The sequence below is a fragment of the Mytilus edulis genome, chromosome 13, assembly GCF_963676685.1.
Source record: "Mytilus edulis chromosome 13, xbMytEdul2.2, whole genome shotgun sequence".
NCBI lineage: Eukaryota > Metazoa > Mollusca > Bivalvia > Mytilida > Mytilidae > Mytilus > Mytilus edulis.
Window position 1 is genome coordinate 1,378,739 of NC_092356.1, and position 12,981 is coordinate 1,391,719.

Consider the following 12,981-nt stretch of genomic DNA (forward strand, 5'->3'; position numbering starts at 1 on the left):
ATAACAATGTCAATGGCACAGAAATCTAACAACAAAAATAACAATGTCAATGAGACAGAAATCTAACAACAAAAATAAAAATGTCAATCGGACAGAAATGTAACAACAAAAATAACAATGTCAATGAGACAGAAATCTAACAACAAAAATAACAATGTCAATCAGACAATGAGACAGAAATCCAACTACAAAAATTAAAATGTCAATGAGACAGAAATCTAACAACAAAAATAACAATGTCAATGAGACAGAAATCTAACAACAAAAATAACAATGTCAATGAGACAGAAATCTAACAACAAAAATAAAAATGTCAATCGGACAGAAATGTAACAACAAAAATAACAATGTCAATGAGACAGAAATCTAACAACAAAAATAACAATGTCAATAAGACAGAAATCCAACTACAAAAATAACAAAGTCCATGAGACAAAAATCCAACTTCAAAAATAACAATGTGAATGAGACACAAATCCAACTACAAAAATAAAAATGTCAATGAGACAGAAATGTAACAACAAAAATAACAATGTCAATGAGACAGAAATCTAACAACAAAAATAACAATGTCAATAAGACAGAAATCCAACTACAAAAATAACAAAGTCCATGAGACAAAAATCCAACTTCAAAAATAACAATGTGAATGAGACAGAAATCCAACTACAAAAAAAAATGTCAATGAGACAGAAATCTAACAACAAAAATAACAATGTCAATGAGACAGAAATCTAACAACAAAAATAAAAATGTCAATCGGACAGAAATGTAACAACAAAAATAACAATGTCAATGAGACAGAAATCTAACAACAAAAATAACAATGTCAATGAGACAGAAATCTAACTACAAAAATAACAATGTGAATGAGACACAAATCCAACTACAAAAATAAAAATGTCAATGAGACAGAAATCTAACAACAAAAATAACAATGTCAATAAGACAGAAATCTAACAACAAAAATAACAATGTCAATGAGACAGAAATCTAACAACAAAAATAACAATGTCAATGAGACAGAAATACAACTACAAAAATAACAATGTCAATGGCACAGAAATCTAAAAACAAAAATAACAATGTCAATGAGACAGAAATCTAACAACAAAAATAACAATGTCAATGAGACAGAAATCTAACAACAAAAACAAAAATGTCAATCGGACAGAAATGTAACAACAAAAATAACAATGTCAATGAGACAGAAATCTTACTACAAAAATAACAATGTGAATGAGACACAAATCCAACTACAAAAATAAAAATGTCAATGAGACAGAAATCTAACAACAAAAATAACAATGTCAATAAGACAGAAATCTAACAACAAAAATAACAATGTCAATGAGACAGAAATCTAACAACAAAAATAACAATGTCAATGAGACAGAAATACAACTACAAAAATAACAATGTCAATGGCACAGAAATCTAAAAACAAAAATAACAATGTCAATGAGACAGAAATCTAACAACAAAAATAACAATGTCAATGAGACAGAAATCTAACAACAAAAACAAAAATGTCAATCGGACAGAAATGTAACAACAAAAATAACAATGTCAATGAGACAGAAATCTAACAACAAAAATAACAATGTCAATGAGACAGAAATCTAACAACAAAAACAAAAATGTCAATCGGACAGAAATGTAACAACAAAAATAACAATGTCAATGAGACAGAAATCTAACAACAAAAATAACAATGTCAATAAGACAGAAATCCAACTACAAAAATAACAAAGTCCATGAGACAAAAATCCAACTTCAAAAATAACAATGTGAGTGAGACACAAATCCAACTACAAAAATAAAAATGTCAATGAGACAGAAATCTAGCAACAAAAATAACAATGTCAATAAGACAGAAATCTAACAACAAAAATAAAAATGTCAATCGGACAGAAATGTAACAACAAAAATAACAATGTCAATGAGACAGAAATCTAACAACAAAAATAACAATGTCAATAAGACAGAAATCTAACAACAAAAATAAAAATGTCAATCGGACAGAAATGTAACAACAAAAATAACAATGTCAATGAGACAGAAATGTAACAACAAAAATAACAATGTCAATGAGACAGAAATCTAACAACAAAAATAACAATGTCAATAAGACAGAAATCTAACAACAAAAATAAAAATGTCAATCGGACAGAAATGTAACAACAAAAATAACAATGTCAATGAGACAGAAATCTAACAACAAAAATAACAATGTCAATAAGACAGAAACCCAACTACAAAAATAACAAAGTCAATGAGACAGAAATCCAACTTCAAAAATAACAATGTCAATGAGACAAAAATCCAACTACAAAAATAACAATGTCAATGAGACAGAAATCCAACTACAAAAATAACAATGTCAATGAGACAGAAATCCAACTACAAAAATAACAATGTCAATGAGACAGAAATCCAACTACAAAAATAACAATGTCAATGAGACAGAAATCCAACTACAAAAATAAGAGAAAGACATCTAGAGGTAGACGTGTATAGTCTTCAACAATACTAAGACAGGTGTCATATAAATATGTCATGTAAGTGCTATCAGATTTATATATATATAATTTTTAACCAGCAGTGTACACGGAAAATTAAGTGTGAAATAGAAGGAGATTCAGATGTGGATCATACGTCAGTGAAACAGCAGCCCAACGACAGAAATAACAAAACAAATTCGTGATGCATGTATGCATACAGTCTTCGATAAATAGACTGGTGACCAAACATTGTCTATATCTCTCGCTCTTAATTGTCTCGATTCCATGAAAGACAAAAATAAATACGTCGTTGGACGTTATGCATTTAAGACCGTGTATATGTACGCCAAACATTTGTCATTTTTATCTGAAAAAATAGATTTTGCAAAATGCTCTACAATATTGAAAGTTAATTGGTTTGAAAAATGTAACAAAAATCTTTTGATGTCACTCTCGAAAAATCATTTTCTTAAAGAGATTTGAAATTTGTTATTTTCATGAACTACATATTTTGTTTTCACGAGGATTTAAAAAAAATAATGATAAATTTGTGTTAAATATTGTTTAATTTATCAACAGTTTGAATAAATTAAAACATTAACATTTGCTTGTTTTAGGTAAAAAACATATTCCAATCTCATTCTAAAAAGCAAATGTTGAAATTGCTGACCTTAAGCATATTTCCATTTGATTTTAAATATTAAAAAATGAAAAATGCTTTAACGTTGAGCATTTTTCATTTTCACTTAAGATATTGAAAAAGGAAAAATGCTCCAACGTGGAGCATTTTTCAATTTTATTTTTAAAATTGAAAAATGAAAAATGCTCCAACATTGAGTATTTTTCATTAATTAATAAATTTGAAAATGAAAAATGCAGCATTTTTTCATTTTACTTAGCAAAATTAAAATTTGAAAATAATCCAATCTGCATCATTTTTTTTAATTAAGAACAAAATGAAATTTGTTTCAATATAGGTGTTTTATATTTTCAACTTGTCGACACTATTTTTGAATGTTTCACTGTATCTTATTTTCCTTTTGCTTGTTTTAAGCAAATTATCTTCAAGAAGATGTGCACTGTGTGTGGTATCAACTAATTCCGAACATAAGTAGTATACTGAAAAGTACGATAATGACCAAAACGATGTGAATTTTTATCAAGTATTTTACCTGCAGAACACACGACTGTATGCTTACATGTGTGTGGAACATGCCAAACACCCGTATATTTCTGTATAGATCTAACATTGTTGGGCTGTTATTTAGATAATTTATATGTACAGAATGTGTTTTTCAGCCTGGTATTGCATTCACTAGTGATCCGATGGATAGAGTAGAGTTGTCACTGGTTCAGAATTACTTATTAGATATACGAAGATGTGGTATGAGTGCAAATGAGACAACTCTCCATCCAAGTCACAATTTATAAAAGTAAACCATTATAGGTCAAAGTACGGTCTTCAACACGGAGCCGTGGCTCACACCGAACAACAAGCAAACATTACTAGTTTAAAACAGTTCAAACGGGAATACCAGCGGTCTAATCTATAAAAACGAGAAACACTTTTGAACCTCATCAACAAACGACAACTACTGAACATCCCATTCCTAAATAAAGACAGGTGCAAACAATTGCAGCAGCTTTAAACGATTAAATGGTACCAAACCTTCACACTTATCTAAAACAATAGTGTAACATCACAAAAAAGAAAGACACACTATAAAATATTAATAGAAATGGCTTAACTCAATCAAAAGACATATTAACACTGAACAAATAAATTTAATCTATGATACAATGTAAATACAAAATAAATAAAATAAGGGTTGAATAATATTTATAAGACGGGTTTATCTATAATTGACCTAGAAAACATAGGCGCATCTATTAACCTCTCATGTGACCGACCCGCCATTACAACCGTGAAAAATAACGCACGTGTATTAATCAAAACAGTATTTTCTGTTTACATAAATTTGTATTTTCTTTATTTTCTCATTTATTTCGCTATGGATCCTGTCGATAGTTATAAAAAAAGGTGGAGGCATTTCTTGTGCAGTTAATACATGTAATAACATGAATAGTAATGATTATTTATAATGTGATATTTCTCTATTTCAGGTTAACAAGAACATGTCAGTATCTCCAGGATATTTTACTCTACGTCTGGCAGTCCTTAGAGATATTCAACACCGAAAAAGAAAGGCAATAGCAAATACCTACAGGTTCAAACAAAGACGAAGAAATTTAAAGTCTACAAGGTACCTAAATTTTTAACGCTTTTTGAAATTAGCGGAATGTTCTCCTAAAAAATGCCTATCTTTTGGGGGATTATTTCTGTGGTGCTTTTTTTGAATTATGAGGGTCAGATTACCAATGAGCTGACTATCAAATAAATTTATTTGATTGAATAATGTCACAATAAACACACAAACACAGTGCACTTGTGACAATAATTTCCTGCAACCAATTGGAAAAATATGTATACATTGGCTGCATACAATAATGATAAAGCATGCTTTAAAAAAAAACACCAAAATGTCAGGACTGTATTCCATTTGTGAGTAAAAGTCCTCCTACAGTTCATTATCATATGTGAAATAATATAGATAATAAGGACATACCCTTATTGCTCTATACATGTAGTAACTACTCTATCCATATGTCTGTCCTTCACAAATACCTATGTTGTATGATAACTCAATGTATTTTGACTGATTGATATACAATGTATTCACAATGCACATGTAAAGCATCATTTGATTTTGAAGTGTTTGTGATTTAATTGACTAAGGCTGAAGAGACCCTTTATGATGCCTCATTTTGTTAGTTATTCATTTGGATTATTTCAGACATCAAAAGCTTGCCACAAGAGAAGTTAGGGAAGGTGTAACTTATTCTTCTGGCATTGGTTTGGAAGACCACCTTTCAGATGACATTGAAGAAATTCCAAGTCCTTCACTGCAACCTGCATACCAAACCATTGAATGGTCCACTACAGTTAATAAAATTTTCTTCGACATTGAAGCAACAGGCTTAGGTATGATTGCAGTAAAAAGATCTATCTCTCCTATAGAAATTTTGATCTGACATAGGTTTTCAGAATTGCATTGATATGGTCATCTGTTGAAATTTTAACCCTATTTTTCATAAAAATAATTGAAACTTTATACTTGTGTCTAAATTATCAGACAAATTCAGTATAAAATTGATCAACTACAAAAGCAATGAACCACACTAAAAACATAAATAATATTCAGGTACTTTAAAAGGGTGAGCCGTTTGTGCTATATATTATAATTGTATGCCTCCAAGATATAGTGTATATATAAAAAAGATGTGGTATGATTGCCACTGAAACAACTCTCCACCAGAGACCAAATAGCATTGAAATTAACAACTATAAGTCACTGTATTCCCTTCAACAATGAGCAAAGCCCATACTTCATAGTAAGCTATAAAAAGATCAAAATATGTATGGCTACTATATATATATATGCTCAAACAACAATGTATGGTCAAATATTAGGTCTCAAATTTACAAAACAAATTTATTCTCAAAATGGACTGTTCAGTACCCAGGGTAAGTTAAAGTCCCTGCTTTGACAAGTTTAGCTTCAGTTTACTACTATCTTGAAAACAAAAACGGAGATCAATGAGCATTCAAATAGTATAGATAATATGAATGACAGGCTTCAAAAGCTTGGGCTTGTAAAATTTAAAAAATTTCTAGTTAATGCATTTTTCAATTTTTATTGGCATGATTCTGTTGGCTAGTGCTTGTTCAACATGCCTATCATGAAAGTGATTTACCAATGTTATGCCTTTTATATTTCAGCAAGAAACTCTCACATAACACAGATTTCTGCAACATCTGACAAAGGTTCCATCAACACATATGTACTTCCAAAGAAACCAATAACACCTAAGGCACAGGAAATAACAGGGATCAAAGTTGAAGGGAGCAAGATGTTTTGCCATGACAAGGAAGTGAAATCTGTTGGCATCAAAGAGGCTTCAAAGATGTTTATATTATTTTTAGCGCAATACAAGAAAAACATAATTATTGGTCATAACATCAAATCATATGACATTCCAGTGCTATTGTGTGCTTTAAATAATTGTTCAATTATGAATGAATTTTCATGTTCCATTCTTGGATTTTTAGATACGCTACAACTATTCAAATCTTTATTACCTGGATTAACCTCATATTCACAATCAAATTTGAACAATACAATATTAAATGAAACATATGACGGTCATGATTCAATGGAGGACGTTGTTGCTTTGAGTCGTCTTTTCCATCACTTGGCTCCATCAACAGAAGCAAAACAATTGTCATCTTTTTCCTTTGATTCAGCTGCAAGGAGATATGACCACAACCAGAAAACGAAACTACTTCTCCCTACTTTGACACCTCTTACAGAGAAGAAAGTAATCACACTAAGAACTGCAAATGTAATAGCAGCGAGTGGCATGTCTTTTTCTCATTTACGCATTTCATATGCGAGAGATGGCCGCCAAGGAATAGAAGATGTTCTGAAAGAGGAGGATGTAAATGGAAAAGTGCGTGTCACCAAATCAAAGAAGATAGTGGATGCCATATCTGACTTTTTCAAAAGTTTAAAACCAGAAGCTTGATGTACCTATCATATATTTATACCCGAATTAGAACTACATTCCAATCTTGCATGGAATTGATATCATAATCCAAAAGATCTAAATTTGCTACCCATTTGATTTCTTTCGGATTGGGGCTTTTAAGACAATTCTTGTGTATACATACTTAAGGTTATTTCATATTCAAAATTTATAATAAATGTCTATAGATTAGGGTCTTCAGAGGATAAATTTGTTTTCTTAAAAAAACTAATTGGCATGTAAAATAATGTTCCGGTATTTTTTTCTTATTTAGAATGTTTATTTTTCTATCCATTTATTATCTGAAGCATGCAATTCTGGTCAAAGCAAAAGTGGAGAGTCATCTGATGATATTTTGGAAAATACTTTATTTCAAATTGTGAAATTGACTGTATTGAGCAAGAATTTATGTGATAATTAAAAAGTATTTCAGCTATTACAAATGATTGATTCTGAAAAAAATAAAGGGGATGATTTTGAGTATTGTCATGGTTTTACCTACTGCTGCACTTGTCGATGTTTACATTGTAAGGGAACTTTGGTATCTGAATGGTGCATTAATTGTTTTTACCCCCTTTCAATTTCAAGTTATAGTTTCAATTATACCATATTATGGTATGCAGGTAAAGTTGGTTAATTTTTCCAGTTATGATAAGGGTTAAAGTTTTTGAACGTGGCTATTTTCCAGCAAATTCCTGTGATGGTCAACAAATATGACTGTGTGTTACAGATTGAAAAAAAATCTAAATTAAAAAGTTGGAAAACTATGTTTACTAGTTAACATCACATGATCATTTGCTCTATAATGGCATATCTAAATTTTTGTTTATGAAGTTTTTAAAGTAAAATGAGGCAGTAATACTACTGGAAATGAACAGAATATGGGCAAAACCACAGTTTTTTGAAAATTCAAATTCAGTTTTATTTTTAATTCCAACATGGATTTTTTTCTTGTATCAGTTTTCAAGAACATGTTACCTTCCTTATTAACTATTATTTATTGAAATATGGTTCTGATAACAATTTTCTATTTTTTACCTCCAAAAAGGTTGTAAAAAGTGTGGATTTGAGTAAAATCTAGTTTTTGAAAATCTCAATTATGCTTATAAATTTTTGAATTCCAACATGGATTTTTTTCTTGTATAAGTTTTTAAGATCATTAGACCTTTCTTTTTAACCTTCAACTTTGAAATGTGGTTTTGATTACAATTTCCTATTTTATAAGCCCTAAAAGGTTGTAAAAAGTGTAGATTTTGGGTAAAATACAGATTTTGAAAATTTCAAATGAAGATTTTTTTTCAAATTCCAACATGGATTTTTTTCTTGTATCAGTTTCTAAGATCATTAGACCTTCCTATTTAAGTATTAATTTTTTAATTGTGGTTCTGATTACAATTTCTTATTTTTTAAGCCTCAAAAGGTCGTAAAAAGAGAAGATTTTGGGCAAAATCCAGTTTTTGAAAATTCAAATGAAGATTTTTTTCTAATTCCAACATGGATTTTTTTCTAGTATCAGTTTTTAAGAACATAAGACCTTCCTTTTTAATTAATAATTATTGAAATATGGTTCTAATTACAATTTCTTAATTTTTTACTACCTAAAAGGTTGTAGAAAGTGTGGATTTTTGGAAAAATCCATGTTATAGGTGGTGCTGAAATTTATCCTCATTCTGCAAAACAAGTATTAAATTCTTTGCAATTTGACAAGTATTTATACTAAATATTATGAATTGTAATTGATTTATTGTTTTATATTTTATATATATGAGATTTTTTTATTTAAAGGTAAAGGTATTTTTTCTATTGAAAATGGGAAGAATTACCTCCTTTTACTGATTGTATGATAAAAAAAATTTTTTAACATGGATTTCTTAATTAAACATGAAAACATGTTGAAAAGTGTTATATCTTTATTTTCTATGCCATTTTGAAGCATTCTAATTACATCAACCTGAGCAGCGTACTCCCTTAAAAACTCAGGTTCATTACACATTGTGACAAACTAACATATCAATAAAATATGTGTACACACGGGGTGAATTAGGTTGTATATAGATCTTGTTTACAGATCTGGTTGATAGATCGGATTTGTGTCGTTTTTCTCCTCTTATAGTTGGTGTGTTTCCCTCAGTTCTAGTTTGTAACCCGGATTTGTTTTTCTCAATCGATTTATGAACTTCGGGCAGCGTTTTTTTTATTTATGTTACTGTTGATATTTAAGTTATGCAATATTTTGTAACATAGGCAGCAGTTCATATTTATTAATAGTATATTAAGGATTGAAATGCCTTAATAGTTACCAGGATTATAAATTAGTCCGCCAGACGCGCGTTTCGTCTACAAAAGACTCATCAGTGACGCTCATATCAAAATAGTTATAAAGCCAAACAAGTACAAAATTGAAGAGCATTGAGGATCTAAAATTCCAAAAAGTTGTTGTGCCAAATACATCTAAGGTAAAACCTCTCTAAGAATGTGAATAAATACATTTAGAGTTGGATTTACACATCTGCCTTGTATTGATTCTATATAGGTTCCTTATAAGTAATTACAGTTTAGAGAAGAAAGTGGGTAAATAAGAACAGATCATTAATTATTTTGTCAAACCATTGATAACACGACAAGATATATAAGTGATAATGTCAAACATAGGTGCACACATAATGTTTCTAGTGGGATAAATGGAACTTTTTTAAAACATCACTTCGTTAATATTCTCTAATATAAGATAAACGATGACAATATGTGCATTTCGACTATAAATATCTCGTCTAGGATGCTCAGTTAAAATATTTGAATATCACTAAGTTTGCAAAGATTTAAGATTTAATAGTGCCCAACTCATCAGATCACTTTAATGAAAAAAAAAATTTAACAAAAGCGCAAGCTGGTAGAGGAGTCCGGGCAGTTTTAATGATTTTTATAGATTAATATACGCAAAAATAAACATGTTGAACACAACATTAAGGGTGACACATACCGAAAAGGGAGAAAATAAAAAAAACCATTTAACAATCGACACAAATATGTATAATACAACATAAAGGATGTTAATATCGAAGAACGGAAAAACTGAAAACCTGCTACTTTTTTCAGTGACCGCCTTCAACACGTTGAACATTGACCAAAAAAAAAAACCAAGCAAAAACAGTCTTCAAAGTATAAAATAGAATAAAACGATGAAGCAAAACGGACTAGTTACTCGGTACTCAAATCTGACTTTACATGTCCAATCACTTCTGAATACACATACTTGATATTGACCAAAGTTAAAATTGATTGCACAATAACGAAAACCGTGTTTGTTTAAATTATATACTTGAAATCTGCAGCTGGCATTTCAGCAACTGCTAGTAGTTTTTGTTGATTTATGTATTATCATCAATTTGATTAGCTTCTTTTGTTACCTTTTCTGACATCGGACTCGATCTCCCTTAAAACTGAGTTATACTGTGCGTATTGTTGTGTGTATGATTAGTATAAATTGACTAGAGGAATAGGGAGTTTAGATCTTACAAAACATGTTTAATCCCGCCGCGTTATTGCGCCTATCCAAAGTCATGATCCTCTATCTCTTGTTAGTCTTGTATGTTCTTTAGTTATAGTTCATTTATTGTTTGAGTTTAGTATGACGTCCATTTTCACTGAAGTAGAAATTTTTTTTATTTAGAAGGCAGCTAAATCCCGCCTTAAGGTGCAGAATTTTTTTCGCTGTGTTGAAGACCCATTGGTGGACTTCGGATGTTGTCTGATCTTTGGTCGGGTTGTTGTCTCTTTGACATATTCCTCATTTCCATTATCAATTATATTTTACCTAATCATACAGAATTAGGGTAAATGACGCCTTACGTTTGGTCCACAAATTAAACAATTTTATATATATTTTACTAACTACTACTAACTACTAATTAAATATATCTTATGTTTCACATAAGAATGTGCAAAAAACTGAAACTTACACGTTTAATAATTTCTTGCGTCCGAAGACACTGTCGTTTATTCAACGCAACAAATCTGCAAAAGTTCAATGTACAATTATATATCATGGTCCATTTCCTGCTTAAAAATATTGGCATTTCCCTTCTATGAAAATAGGTTTAGAATTAAAAAACCAAATTGTATATGGGTCAGATGAGCATCCTAACAAAAAAAACGGGGGTCCATGATCAAAAGCAGTAACAAATAGCAACAGTTTAATTCATAATTGTCAGTTATTTTAAAGTATTTGAGATATACAATAACGTGTTTTTTGAATTAATAAAACTATCTTTAAGGAAAAAGTAAAATCACAAAAATACTGAACTTAGAGGAAAATATAATCGGAAAGTTCATAATCACATGGCAAAATTAAAAAAACAAAAAAAACTACTATTGATTTTAAGGCAGTATTATTCCTATGTAAAAGGAGAGGCAAAAATTACCAGAGGGTCATTCAAACGTATAGACCGAGAAAAAAAATGACAACACCAAGCCTTAAACAAAAGACAAACAGACAACTAATAGTACACAAGACACAACATAGAAAAATTAAGACTAAGCAAATGAACCCCATCACAATTAGGGGTAAAATCCGGTGCTCCGGACGGGAAAGCAGATTCTGCTTTAAACGTAGCTACTGTTGTGTTCAAATGCACACATTAAGTCTCATTATAATGTGTTATAGAGTAAAACATAAGTTTTAATGCAATTTTTATGTAACAATTGGTTTCATTGGCTAAAAATTGTCGTCGAATCGACAGTTGACCACGCGTTACTAAAGAGGGACCAACCATTTTGAATTGATTTGAACAACAAATGTTCGATTACTACAATATTATCGAAAATAAAACAACACCTACCTCGAAATAGCCGTTTTAATGTGATTTAACCGAATTTGAACCGTAGAGGTAACGTAAAAACCTCCAGTTTGTAAGTTTTCATTTGCATGACGTCACGTTTAACTATGAAGTCTTGGCGCCAAAATCATTCATAATGTTTTGCGGAATTATTTTGTTTGTCAAATTTATACATTTTTTCAAGCTCTAATTGATTATTTCTTTTTGTTATGCATTAAAATCGGAATAACACTACTGCAACTGAAGTGTCGCATCTTCAAATCGACAATTGATGGTGGCAACTTTTCAACTACAGTTCTGTTATTCCTTAAATATAAGCCTAACAAATTTTGATTTAGTGTTCCAAAATATTCACACAAATACAAAACAATGCAGTTTCAAGTAAATTTTCAAATAAAAACACTAAACATTTACAAAATATGAATGATGAACACAAAATAGAACATGTAAAACATTCCTTATCATGTTTGTGGTATATAGGTCATGCCAAAAACCACAACACAATAATAGGTAGCAGTACATGTATAAGGTCTACTGGAAATCCATAGCATTTGGTTGATAATTATGTCCACTGATTTTGAGATTACTCTTACAAAAATCAAAACACAATGTGTTCAATAAGATTATTATTAGCTTCAGATTTCTGTACTTATATGTTTTTTTTAATACAAGGAAAAACATAATGTGTATCTACAGTTTAATATGAGTAATACTATCTGACGATAACCAAATATGTTTTAGCAATAAGGTTTATAAATGCATATGCGTGTAAATAAATTTAATCACTTCCTCTGCATACTCCAATACAGGTAAGTAACAATACTCTGTAGTATCGAGCTGTTTGAAAAAGCCATTAGTAGTACCGAAGCAAAATGAAGAATTTTGCAAACTTAGATCATTGATGTCTTCCGTAATCATAAAAGCACGTTCGACTTCTTATCGTCAATGTGGTTCATTATTAGTCATACTGTCTTGAATAAAAAACGCCGTTGCGA

General features: G+C 30.1%; 1 protein-coding gene across 1 annotated transcript; it reads left to right on the forward strand.

Moving 5' to 3' along the window:
- Positions 1-4,588: 4,588 nt before the first annotated feature.
- LOC139501903 (uncharacterized) lies at positions 4,589-7,151 on the forward strand. Its single transcript, XM_071291204.1, has 3 exons — positions 4,589-4,768; positions 5,360-5,547; positions 6,346-7,151. The coding sequence occupies exons 1-3, from the start codon at positions 4,641-4,643 to the stop codon at positions 7,149-7,151; spliced, it is 1,122 nt and encodes a 373-aa protein (XP_071147305.1). The 5' UTR covers positions 4,589-4,640.
- Positions 7,152-12,981: the final 5,830 nt, after the last annotated feature.